General features: G+C 25.3%; 1 protein-coding gene across 1 annotated transcript in view; it reads left to right on the top strand.

The window, feature by feature from the left end:
* Positions 1-2,381, top strand: part of Phum_PHUM564240 (uncharacterized protein) — a gene marked incomplete at both ends in the record, with an annotated part of 15,008 nt that extends 12,627 nt beyond the window's left edge. The window contains 3 exons of the mRNA XM_002431951.1: positions 90-258; positions 1,491-1,643; positions 2,169-2,381. Coding sequence (XP_002431996.1) covers positions 90-258; positions 1,491-1,643; positions 2,169-2,381 — 535 coding nt within the window. The remainder of the gene's footprint in view (positions 1-89; positions 259-1,490; positions 1,644-2,168) is intronic.
* Between the last annotated feature and the right edge of the window lie 11,944 nt (positions 2,382-14,325).

Here is a 14,325-nt window from a genome sequence, read left to right as displayed (position 1 = left end):
CCCCCAAGAAAATAAAAAAGATGATGACGTAATAATTTTCTTTAAAAGAAAATATAAGTAATAATAATGATAATATATATATTTTTCAGCGATGAATTGAATGCATCATCGGTGAGCGAAACAATGAAGGTCGGAGCTTTCGCGAATCGTCAAGAAGTTTTAGATGATTTAATAATGCCGGATGCTCCGTTTAGTAGTTTATTAGCAACGAGACAACATCATCAACCTCCTTCCCCGCAAAATTGTAATTTCCAACAGGTAGGTACGGAAACCTGAGTTTTTTTTTTTTTTACAAGGGAACGTAATAATAGAATCCGGCGGTTGAGTGCTATCGTGGAATGTCGTTTCTCTCTCTCACTCTCTCCGAGTTCTTCTTTTTTTTTATTACGTAACGTAAAATTACATTATTGCAATAAAGTAGATTTCGATAAATTTAAACCGAAAAAAGAAAATGAATGAGTGAGTGAGTGAGTGAGTGAGTGAATGAATGAATGAGTGAATCTCACGGTACGGTTATTTTGCAAATGCGTTGATAACGTAATCATTCCACGAATTTACACGGATTTCAAAAGTAAAGATCTCAGAGAGGGATTCCATGGTGGAATTGTTTAAAAAAAAAAAGTTTATAATGGCGGACAAATAATAATAATAATTAAATAATGACGATGACGAAAAAAAAAATTTTTTTTTACGAAAATTATCGCGTTATTAATTTGTCATTGAAAAATTTTATTTTTTCAAGATGGAAAAAATGATTTATCGAGAGATATATATTGGCAGCATTGATTGATACATTGTTCTCGATACATGACGACAACAACAAACAACAATAATAATAATAAATTAATGATAATGAATGTTCAATGAATGAAATTATTACTAAGAATTTTTCTTTTTTCTTTCTTTTTGTTGTTGTCGTCTTGTATGATGGTGCTGGTGGTGGTGGGTTGACGTATGCTGGTGCATATAATCAGTTTTCGTCTGCTGCTTTCCGTGGCCTTTTTTTGTTTGTTTGTATTTATTTTGCTCATCGTGACTGACTTGCGATTGTTCTTTTAATAAATTTATTTTAAATCGTAGGAACTTGTCTTTTTCAGTTTCAAGGATTTGTTTTCTGACGCAATTTACCTAAATGTTTTTCTTTTTTCAATTAGATAAAGATTATTATTATTATTATTATTTATCATTTAATTCTAGTTTAAATCGGTTCGTTATTTAAAGTTCAAATTTGTTTTTGTTATTAAAAAAAAAAACATTTTAACAACAAATTAAATAAAAAAAATTTTATTTATTTATTTATTTATTTATTATTATTGTTATCGTTTCGTTTTTTGATTCGCATCGCTCTTTGTCATCGTCGTCATGATATCGGTCACTGTTATGTATATATATATATATCACGATTTATTAATAAAATGACGTAACGTTAATAAAATAAATTTATTTATTTATTTATTTTTCAGGCAAATAATGGAGATTCGAATCAGCAGAGTAACAATTTAACAAGGGGAAACAGCCTTTCGGATTTGGATTCGGATGCCGACGGAAACGGAAATCTAACTCCGAGGATAAGGTCGAGAGCGGATTCGAGATCGAGTTGTTCGATAGCATCGAATGCAGACGATTTTATCATGGTAGACTTGGTAATTTATTTAATTCGGAAATCGAGAAAAAATTGAAATTCATTATTATTAATTCTTCCCATTTTTTTTTTGATCGGGGGCGGGGCGGGGGGCGGGGAAAATCCTCCCGCATAATTGATTTGATTTAAGGTTAGGAGGGAGGGAGAGAGAGAGAGGGAGGGGGCGGGCTCAATTTTTTTTTTTAAAAGAAATGCTGTTGGTACCAACACACCTGCAGGTATCGTTTTTATCGGAGCAATATTTCACGGTTCGATAGTTAGTCATCGAGTTTTTTTTTTTTTTTTTTAATGTTCAAAAAAATTTTATTTTATTTTAATTTACCGTTTCCGGTTGTTTTTTTGTAATTTCTTCTGCTTCTTCTTGTCTGTCTGTTTGTCAACAAGGCGAAAAATTTTTAACCAATCTCGGTGTAGTAGCGTTCGATTTTTTTTTTTTTTTTTTGTGAATGTGTTTCAATAAATCAATTTTGTTTTTTTTTTTTTTTCTTTCTTTTGTTTGCTCACGCACGCACACACGCACACGCAGAAAACTCCGTTCGCGAACACGAATGCGAACACGGATTTGGGTACTTTTTACCGCGAGTGCCAAACAGCTCCTCCTCTTCAAACGTTCAACGATCAACCCACACTCGGGGAGACGGTGGATGATTTAACGAAACAACTTCAAGCCTTCGAACTATCCGTTCCTAAATACGAACAATTATTGTTGTCGCTTTGCAACGCAGACAACAACAATTGATAGATTTAAAAATGGATTTTTTAAAATCGGACAAAAATCACGGATGACGACGACAACCACAACAACAAGAACAACCAATAAAAAAAATGAAAAAGAAAAAAAAAAAAAAAGAAGAAAAATTATCGGTAAAAACGGAAAATCACAACAGGAAACAGCAACAATGCCAACTGTTAAAAAAAAAATAAGAAAGAAAAAATTTCGATTCGAATTATTATCATTATTATTATTATTTAATATTTTGTAATTTTTATTATTATTATTATTATTTTTATTAACATTTATTAATTTTTTAAAATTTTATTTTATTTTATTTCATTTTATTTTATTTATTAATTAATTTTTGTTATCAAATCACGAAACGGACAATTTTTATCCGAACAAAAATGGCGACGTCGCACGCGTAGACTTTTAAAAATTTTTTTATAATAAAATATTATTCGAAATGGATTATTAGTTCAAGGGATACGTAAAAAAAGGGATAAATCGATAAATCGAAAAGAATCGATTATTACGATCGATGGATCGATCAATCGATAAAATCATTCGTAATTAAATGCGCTAAAAGCGAAACGTTTTAATATCAAAAAATTTTATTTTTATTTTTTAATTTTAATTTTTTTTTTATTTTGAAAAGACTGCAGCTCATTATTTATACATATTATTATTATCATTATCATTATTATTATCATCATTATTTAAATTTACGAACAGGAGAAGTGAAGTATTTATTTTAAAAAAAAAAAAAAAAAAGAAAAATGAAAGGAAAGGAAATAAAAAAAAACGATTTTAATTATAATTTTTAATTTTTATTTGTTAATAATTATATTTATGTATAAAAAAAATTATTATTATTATTATTATTATTATTATTATTATTATTATTATTATTATTATTATTATTATATTTAAATTGTAAATTTTTATAATAAAAAATAAAATTATTATTAATAATAATAAAAACACAAGAGTGGTTTGATTCATTCAAATTATTTTTTTTTTTTGGTTGGTTTGTTTGTTGTAACGTCGCTCATAAATAAATTAATAATAAATCGAGGAAGGGAGCCGGGGGGAGGGGGGAGGGTAAAGAGAAATTTTAATTACGCTACGAAACAATAATGATAAAGACGTATCGAATGAATGAAAGATGAATGATTGATTGATTGAATAGGAATTTTTGAATTTTTCCAAAAGAAAATTCGAAAGTTTTTTTTTTGTTGCGAAATCTTCTTTTTTTGTCGTCTGCTTTTCGAAAATAATTTTTTTTTAAATGAACGAGGAAAAAGGAAAGCGATACGTATTATTATTATTATTTCAAAAGGGTGAACGAAGTAAATAATAATAATAATATTTCTTTTTTTTCGTTCACGGTGAATGAATGCGATATAGTTTTTAAAAAAAAAAAATTTTATTTTTCTATTCGATAACGATTACGATGTTATTATTATTATTATTATGAAAAAATTTGATACTGGAAAATAGTATACGATTTTTTTGCATTATCGGTGTGACGTCACTCATAATTCTGAGCAAAAAAAAATTTTTTATGCGTGGAAAAGGAAAATTTTTTAAATTTCCCACGTGCCACGTGGGGAAAAAATTTATTTAAAACTTATAGGATGGGAAGAAGGTGAAAAAAATATTCGATTTTAAAATTAATTTCTATGCATACATACATAAATTATTTTTCAGTTTAATATTTATTTATAATTAATAATAATAATAATAATAAATTGTTTTATTTAAAAATCGTAACATTAAATGTGTTCATTCAGTTTTTTTTACACGAACTCGTTTTGGAATAAAATAAAATACTTAAAAATTCTTTACGTATGTTTTTATTACATAATCGTTACGATAAATAAAAATATAAAATTTTTTATTTATTAATTATGTACATAAAACATCAACAAAAAATGTTTTTTGTTGTTTCGATTTGAAAAAAAAAACAACAAAAACAAAGTTTTAAAAAAAATTTTTATTTTTACAGTCACACATTTTTGATTTTTAAATACAATTATTATTATTATTAATAATATTTAAATTGATATCGGTACCTTTCATAACAAAATGTTCAGTGATTTTTTAATTTCAAAACTTACATAACATGAACATAATTAAAAAACATTGAGAAAGATTTTTTTATCAATCAGTTATGATATTAATTGTGTGAATTCGTGCACTGATTTTATGTTTTAATGTTTGTTTTGTTTTCTTTCCAGAGACTTCCAGAGATGAATGTTCCAGACAAATCTAGTTGATGAGACATAACATCGAGCAGACACAGAAACATCAGAAAAATCCATGTGGTAAGTTTTCTTTATTTTATAGTTTAAGTTATTAAAACGAAACCCATAAATCGATTTTCAGGTATTTATATTTAAAACCGGGAAAACATTTGGGCAAAAACATAAAAATCCTGTCGCGATCAAAAGTCAAACTAAAATAATAATAATAATTAACTTTTTGTTTTTTTTTCTTTGCGGAATTTCGAAAATCATAAAAAGGTTAACTTTAAAAGGTCGAAAAAATAATTTTTTTGTGTACATCCTCCCTCTTTAAGCGCACTGTCATCCCCTTTGCCTCTACCCTAACCTTCCCCCCACCCACTCTCCACGTTAATAAACGTGACCTTTTACGTGGTATAAGAAAAAAAATTTTTTTTTTTATTTCGTTGTGGCATTTAAAGGTTGATGATTTCAAAGTTAAAGTTTTTATATTCGTTTATTATTATTATTATTATTATTATTATTAAATTTTCTGTCGTTGTTCCTTTTTTTTTTAAATGGAAAAAAAGTCGTGGTAGAAGAATTAAAAAAAATATTATTAATAATTAATAAATAATTTATTAAAATCATTGTTTTTTATGTAAATATGAAGGTTTTCGTTTACTCGCGAGAGTTGCGTATTCTGTAACCCCCTACGTTGTGATTTACTCCGCCATTTTTTTTTTTTTGGGGGGGAGGGCAAAAAAAAGTTAAAAATAAAAATAAAACACCTGAAACGTTAATAATTAACGTTTGAAAAAAAAAAGAAAAACTTCCGGTTTAATTATAATTAATTTTTTAATAATAGTGTTTTCAATCAATTTTTATTATTCAGTCGCATAAACTTTTTTTTTTTTTTTTTTTTTAATGTCATAGAGTAAAAAAACTTTATTAATTAAAGTAAATCAGACGGAACGAAACGAAAAAAAAAAAAAAACGTTTTTTTTTCACGTACGTTTTATTTTAACTAATAATATGAGAGACATGGGATTGAATATGACATTAATATTTTCTTACTTTTCCGCCTTGAGGGAAACGATGGGGAACTGGGAAGGTGAGAGGGGGGTAGAAGGAAAGAGGGAGAGAGGAGGAGGGTTTAACATATTAACTCCAGGTGAGGAATAAGGTAGAGTAAAAAAAAAAACCAACCATATTTCCTTAGGGCTCTAATTATGATGAATATTCGCAACAACCGCGGATAATAAAATATTAATTCTTGTTTATAAAACCGCTAAAATTGTTTTAATAATAATAATAATAATAATAATAATAATAATAATAATAATAATAATGTTGTTATTACTTACGTTGTTCGGGTTATTCAAAAGAAAACCAACCACATTATGAGTACTATTATTATTTACAAAATGCAATCGGAAATGCAATGCGGGAGAGAGAGGGGGGTGGGAGGGGAAAGGGTTGTACGAATTTCTTTTATCTGCAGAACGATGTAGAAAAAAAATAAAAAAATTTGTCTGGGGAATTTACGCGTGACAAAAGTTTGTGTTCAAGTTCGGGCGGTTAAAAAAAATTATTTAAACGTAACCGTTTCGAATCGTTTCCAAAATTCTCCGGGTAATTAATAATAATAATAATAATAATAATAATAATTTTTTATTACGGAGAATTATTAAAAAAAAAAAATGTCCGCGAGTATAATTTTCGAGATTCATTTTGTTTCAAAGAAGGCGGTGGATTGTTGGAGAATTATTAAAAAAAAAAAAATGGCCGCGAGTATAATTTTCGAGATGTTATTCTTTTTGTTTCAAACAAGGCGGTGGATTGTGTTTGACGTAATGGCGACGTTTTCTAACGGTTTTTTAAATGACATTTTTTTTTTTTTTTTTATTTCCGTTTACGTAATTAAAATGAATTTTTAAAAAAATTTTCACGTTTTCCGGTTTAAATCCGAGTTTTTTTTTTTTTGCGTGTGCGCCATTTTAAAAATTAGTAATAATAATAATAATAATAATTAAAACGATTTTTCTTTTTAAAAATAGTTTTTTTTTTATTGTTTTATATAAAGTGCCAACAAACTTGACCGTTGCCAATGATTTGTTTATATTAATAGTTTTTTAATAAAATTAATTACGTTTATTAATTAATGATTTTTTATTAACTTTGGCACAAAAAAATAAATAAATAGCAAATAATGTTAAATAAAATAAGGTTGTTGTTTGTAATCGAAACGGTTTCGAATTGTTTGTAATGTGAGAATTAAAATCCGGAGGTGATTGACATTTTCCTTCAACTTTAATTAACATCATTAAATATACTCGAAATGAAAAAAGATTATTAAAAAAAATATAAACAACAGCAAATTTTTTTTTATCCGTAGCAAAAAATTATTATTATCTGTAGTTCGGTTTTTTTTTTTTTTTTTGTTTCTCTACTAAGAAAAAATTAAACAATAACAAAGAAACCGAACGTTGACCTTAAATGAAGTTTTTTATTACCGTTTTTGATTCATTGAAAATTCTTTGTTGTTAAGAAATTAATAAGAAACTTTTGTTGTTTGTTGTTTGTTGTTGTTGTTGTTGTTACGATTACTACTTATTTGAAAACAATTGAAAGTTTTTTAACGGTTAAATTTTTTATTTATTTACCGTGTACGCATGCATATATTGTTTTTATAATGTCGTACGTAATTTCAATATAATTATTAAAACGTATGAATTTGTTTAGCACGTGTTTCCAATGAATTTTCATTTTCATCTCAAATTTCTAGAAGAATCTTTACATCATTTTCACATCACGACAATCTCCGATAACTAAACTTTTAGAATTAGATCGAATTTAAAAAAAAAAATCTTTTTTTTTTAAATTCGATCTAATTGTTTTTTCTAATTCGATCTTTTGTTTGTTGAAAAAAACGTTAAATTATTTACGAAATAATCAACGCCAGGTGTGTGTGTGCGTGTGCGTGTGTGAGGGATGATGATGATGATGATGATAACATCTATTAATTTCAACATCCCTCATAATAACAGACGCAAATTATCAGACAACTGTTGACCAAAAATTTTTACTATTTTTTGTATTATTAGTTTGCTTGTAATTTTTTGTTATTCCTTCTCTTCTTCCCCTTCATCCCCTTTCTCTCCCCATCTTCTATCTCTCCTCAAAAAATATTTTTGTTTGTTTAAAAAAGAAAAAAAGAAAAACAAACGAATCAGTTTTCTTTTCTTTTTTTTGTTTTTAAATCTTTGTAATTTTCTTTTAACTTGGCAATTTGTAGTCTGCTACTGTCAGTTTTTTTTTTTTTTTATCAAAATAACTAAAAATCGGAAAGAAATTTTTTGTCGGTTGTTGGTTGTTGTTGTTAAAATTAACAAAGATTTTTGTTTAAAATCGGAAGAAAATTTCTGATTGATATTGACTTGAAACAAATGTTAAATTTTATTTTATGTTATTTTTTTTAAACAAATAAAAAACAAAAAAATTTTAATTAAAAGGGAAAACAGGAAGGGGAGGGGAAGGGAATTTTAAGGGGGGAAACTATTTAACGACGGTGACTGTCTAGTTTTTAAACACACATAAGAAAAAAAAAAAGAAATCAAAACATTAATTGATTTGACAATAATCACGTTTTTATGCGGCCATCAACACATTTTATTTATTCTTATTCGTTTTCTTCTTCCGCAAATTTTTTAATTTTACGACAGCGTCGTCACTACAGCGTTTTTCTATTACTGTCGTACGCATCTTTCGACTAAATAAAAAAAAAAAAAAATTAATTATGTTTATCGCGCCTTATAAAACGATTAATTGTAGTTATTATAACCATTAATTACTCGTGACTTAATTATTTGAGAATTTCAAATTGCGACATTTTCCCCTCAACATTTTTACTTTATAACGAATTATTTTTAAATAATAATAATAATTTCCCCTCCTCCTTCCTCCCCACCTTACTCCTCCTCACATTTTTTCGTAAAAAAAAAAAAAAAAAAATCAGTCGTGTTGTTATTTATCAAAATTTTATAAATAATATATTACTGAGTTAATGATTTTTATTATTATTATTATTATTTAAATATCGAGTCATTTTTTTTTTTTCATAAACGATTTGTTATGATCAAAATCTGTGTAGTACGCTTTAGAGAGAGAGAAAGAGAGAGAAAAATTCACGTTTAAAAAAAAAAAAAAAATGGAGGAGAAAAAAAAGTGAAAAATTGACTCGATGATATTAAATTTAATAAAGTGCAAAAAAAAAAAAAAAAAAAAATTCAAGTAAGAACCATGAATGGAAATAATAATAAAAATAATAATAATAAACGTTGTAAATTAATTTAATTCAATTTTTTTTTTGTTTTTCGGTTTTAAAACGGTCTAAAAATTTAACAACATCCGGTTTTTTCACGCCATAAAATTTTAAAAATGTGATTTTTTTTTTAATACGAAATTATATAAACGAGGAAGACACAGACACACACAAACAAAATTTATTCTTAGATTTTTATATGCGGTTTCTTTTGCATCGACGCAAACAACAACGACAACGACAAACAACAAAAACGATGACAAAAAATTGCAGTTTATTTCCTCTTTGATCCACAATGCATTGTATTACGTATATATTTATAAAAAAAAAAAGTTGTTGTTGTTATTCTTTGACTCGATTCATTTTTTTTTTTTAAACAGTCACGTGATATTTTTTTTTTTTTATTCTTTTGTATGAGATGAAAAAAAAAAAAAAATAGCGACTGGATTTGCCTCCAGAATAATTGTAACCGGTTTATGGCGCCAGTTTTAAATTTAAAAAAAAACTGTCTAAAAAAAAAAAATAATTTCATTGATATTTATTTTAATTTCAAAAAAAAAAAGAAAGTTGTTTTGAGAGAGAGAAAGAAAGAGAAAGGGGAGGGGGGGGGGGAGTGAGAAAGTGACACGCGAGAATTCTACATCCACGTGGATATAATTTTTTTTTATCATTACTTTCATTTATTAATTTTTTTTTTTTTTTTTTTTTTTTACACATAAATTTTATCATTATTTTAAATTATTATTATTTAACGAAATCATAGAGAAAAACGATTATTACTCTATGATTTTTTTTAATAATTATTCGAAATGTAAACAAAAAAAAAAAATTATTTAAAAAACGTAGGGGAAAAAAAAATTATACATATGTTTGGAAAAAAAAAAAAATTATGAATTTTCCCGTTCGCGATCGGGGAGACAAACCCCCCCCCCTTCCCCCCGGAAAAAAAAAAAAAACATCATTAGGCGTCATAACAATTGTCGAGATTACACGAAGTCGACCGGATATTGTCGAAACGAGGAAGACACTATATAGTAGTATTACGGTTAAAAATTTTTAGTCGAGTCGCGGTAACCAAGTATACGCGTTTATATAATACACGACGACAAATTACTAAAAGGAGGAAAAAAGTAATAATAATAATAATAAATATGATGTAAAAGTGGCGGGATTTTCGCGTGCATTTTAAAATTTATTTTTTTATTTATTTTTTTAAAAATTATTAATAATAAACAAAATTATACAGGTAATTAAATAAAAAAATTTATTTATATCGATAACATTTTCAATAATTTTATTTATTTTTTTTCGATTGATAATTGTCGCAAAAAATTAAATATTAAACACGAGAGAGAGAGAGAGAGAGAGGGGGGGAGGACGTTTTGATTTTTAAAGAAATTTTTATTTATTAACGATAAATAAATAAATAAATAATTTATTGATATAATTTTCTACGTGTTTTTTTTTCCCCATAATCGTATTTATTCGATTAGAAAAGGGTAACAACAATGGAAGCGTAAACGTTAGTTACGAAAGGTTAATCTAAATTAAAAGATTTATTATTGTATAACGTGAAAGTTCAGTATTCAGAGTTTATCATAATAATAATAATAATAATAATAATAATAATGTTTTTAATATAAAAATAAAAGCCATTCACGAAAAGTACTCAACTGAAATAAATAGTTTTAAAAAATAATAATAATAAACATTATGTACGTACAACAACAACAACAACTAATAAACTATTTTATATTAATAATAATAATAATAATAATAATAATAATAGAAAACTCCTTACCGTCGGTATAATACATATTATAAATTTATTTATTTATTTATAATTATTCACGTGGATCGATAAATTAATAATGATAATTATTATTATCTATTTTGTTTTTTTTTTTTTTTGTATCTTTTTTAATTATTGATTTAATCATTGTTAATATTATTCGTTGTTATTAAAACGAGAGAGAAAAAAATGGTGTTATCTTTCTTTATTATTATTATTATTATTGTTTAATGATTTGTATCTGACATAAGGAGCCAGACAGACATTGTTTGATGCATTCATCACATGGTGGATATCACACACACACACACACATTTGAAATACTTAATATGTTATTGAAAAGATGAAGTTTTTTTTTGTTTTTTGTTTGTTATCTTTTCCTTTGTAATGATCCCTATTTTTATTATCATTATTGTTCAGTAATTAAAACGATGATTATAATAAATAAATTAGGAGGTGTTCAGACCGTTAAAAAAAAATTTTTTTTTTATAAAATTAATTCATTGCACATAAAAATTTCGCATTTAGGATTTTATTTAAAAATAATCAATCAATCAATCACCTTACGCGTTAGTTGTTGAGGTAGTTCAGACAAAAACACGCGCACACACACACACACGCTTATCATAAGAATTAAATTTAATTTTAACGTGAAATGGTATCTGTTAAAAAAAAATTGTTTTTAAAATTCGAAAGTAGTCATTCATCATTTGAATTAATTCAGGGTTGATTAAATGTTGTTGTTCAATGAATTTTTTTTTTTTTTTTAAATCGAGTTGAAATTTTATCTATCTTTTATATTGAATTACAAGAAGAAGAAGAAAAAAAGAAGAAGGAGGAGAAGAAGATGAAAAAATTAGAAAAAGAAAAATGGACGAAAAAAAAAAATTACCAAAGTTATTAATGGCCGTTAAACAAACAATATCATTAGTAAAAAAAAAAAATTATGTTTGTTTTTTAAATTTTTTTTGTTTGTTACGTAATTTAAACGATTGAGCTATTAACATTAAAACAATAACGAAATTATTATTATTATTAATCGTTGGCGTGAAAATTATATTATAAGCGGAAAAAAAAATTTTTTATTATTATTTACCAATTAAAAAAAAAAAAAAAAAAATTTGAAAGATGAAATATTCGAAAAAAAATTCTTATTTATTTTATCATTTGTAAATATTTATTTATTTATCGATTGACTGATCGATTGATTATTAATTAATATTTTCTCACTTGTGAAATTATCAAACGAAACGAATCATTTAAAAAAAAAAATTAAAATTTCAATTTTATCATGAGGAAATGATTTGATGAAAATAATTTTAACGTATTTTGTTTAATGTTTAACTTATGGTTGGAAATTTTTTAATAATTTGAACGTTAAACTTTGTTCAGTTATTTATTTATTTATTGCTTTCGTAAATGCAGTAGTAGTAGTAGTTGTTGTTGTAATAAGTGGTAGTATGACTACTACTACTACCACCACTACTACTACTACCACCACTACTACTACTACCACTACCACTACTACTATTTGGATGGAATTCGTGTGTTGATTAGTCTATAATTAATTTGATGGATACCTCATGGAAAATTTACAAGAGTGTTTACACGAGTTTCACACGAGTTTTCTTTGTTTTTTTTTTTTTTTTGGTAAAAGAGAGAAAGAAGATGAAGGAGAAGAAGAAGAAGAAAAAAAAATATGGCGAAAAAGAACGAAAAACAAATTAGTTGTATGTGTAAGCGTAGGAAACAATAAATCTTCGTTTTGCATTTGAATGATATATATATATATTCATATCATTTCTAACAATTCAGGCAATAATGTTAATGATGGTAGAATTTAAAAGATTTCCTTTATTATTATTATTATTATTATTATTATCATTATTATTATTTTTTCCATTTCACGGTTTTCAAAAAATAATAATAATAATTAGATACAAAAAAAAAAAAAAAGAAAAAAAAGAAAATTCATTTGAAACAAAAAAAAATTATTTAACGTGTATAAAAATTTAAAAAAAAATCGACTGACTGACTGATCGATTGATTGATTGATTGATTGATTGAATGATTTATTTATTTATTTATGATATTTAGAAAAAAATAAATAAATAAATAAATTTCCATTTGAAAGTTTGAAACGTTGTTTTAAATTACTTTTAAACGAGTAAAGAAAAAAAAAATTTTTTTTTTTTTTTTCGAATAAGAGAAAATTAGTTTTACTTTCCATCTCCGACTTTATTTTAAAGTTTTGTTTTTCTTAAAATTAAACGTATTAATAAAATTTTATTTATTTAAATAAATTAGAGAAAAAAAAAATACGTGAGCGTGACGTCATTTATTTAAAAAAAAATCGTTATTTAAACAATGGCAAATTTTTTTTTTTCTTTTTAAAATCAAAAAGTATTAAATTAAACTAATAATAATAATAATAATAATAATAATAATAATAAAAGTAGTCGAACGAATATTTAAAAACCACGTAGAAATATAAAACTCGATATTAAAATAAGAATTTTTGTTGGTTGTTTGGTTGTTTGTTTTGTTGGTTGGTTGTTTTAAAAGTCGTTACGAAAAAGTTTTCTATTTTTTTTTAAATTCGACGTTTTATTTTGACGTGTCGTTATGAAATTTGATCTTATCGAAATACATTAATTATATTAATTTATCCTTTTGTTTTAATAAAAATGAATGCTGGAAATGCTTAATAGTCGACATTTTTTTTTTTTTAATTTGCTAAAATAAAACAGGTCGGGTTCTCTGTGTAAAAATCGAGAAAGAGAGAAAAAAATTTATCATTATTATTATTATTGCTGTTTGTTGTTGTTTGTATTATTATTAAACAATGAATCGATATACCGTCTCGCATTTGTTTGTTTGTTTGTTTTTTTTTTTTTTTGGTTTACACGGTTGTATGGCGGAAGTTTGTCATGCGTGTGTGAAACAGGAATTGATTCATTAAATGTGAATTTTTTTTTTATTACCGTATTCATTCCGTAATAATAATAATAATAGCGTACCTGATGGAATTTTTATATTTGCATGCATACGTACCTGTTTTTTTTAATTATCCATTTCAAAGTTCGAAATTACGTTATTTTTATTTTTCAATTAATTCAATCGATTTATATTTAAAATGTTTTCAATAAGTTTATTTTTTTTTTTTTTATGTATCGATAATTACCCTCTCCCCCTTCCTTTCCCTCCTCCCCCTTTCCTAACGACCGTGAAATTTAAGTGGGGGGGCATGAATGAACGAACGAACGAATGAAATTATTATTATTAATTTAAAAAAATTAATAAATTTTTTTTTGGCGAATCATTTAACGCTTTATTAATCTCTCTCTCTCTCTCTCTTTCTATCTTTCTTTCTTTAAAAAAAAAAATTTCTGGCATACGATATAATAATAATAATAATAATAATAATTATTGTAAATTATATTCAAGTTTTTTGGCCAAAACGTGAAAACAATAAGCAATTGTTTTAAAAAAAAAGATTTATTTGGATTTACGAAATAAATTGGCTATCGTGGCAGTAGTGGTGGTAGTTATTTAGCATATAACCTTGGATCGGTGGTCTTAGAAATAAAGATTTAATTTCCGGTTTTCATTCACGATTTTCTA

This window comes from Pediculus humanus, genomic scaffold (genome assembly GCF_000006295.1).
Source record: "Pediculus humanus corporis 1103172108298 genomic scaffold, whole genome shotgun sequence".
NCBI lineage: Eukaryota > Metazoa > Arthropoda > Insecta > Psocodea > Pediculidae > Pediculus > Pediculus humanus.
This window is presented reverse-complemented; position numbering and strand designations above follow the sequence as displayed.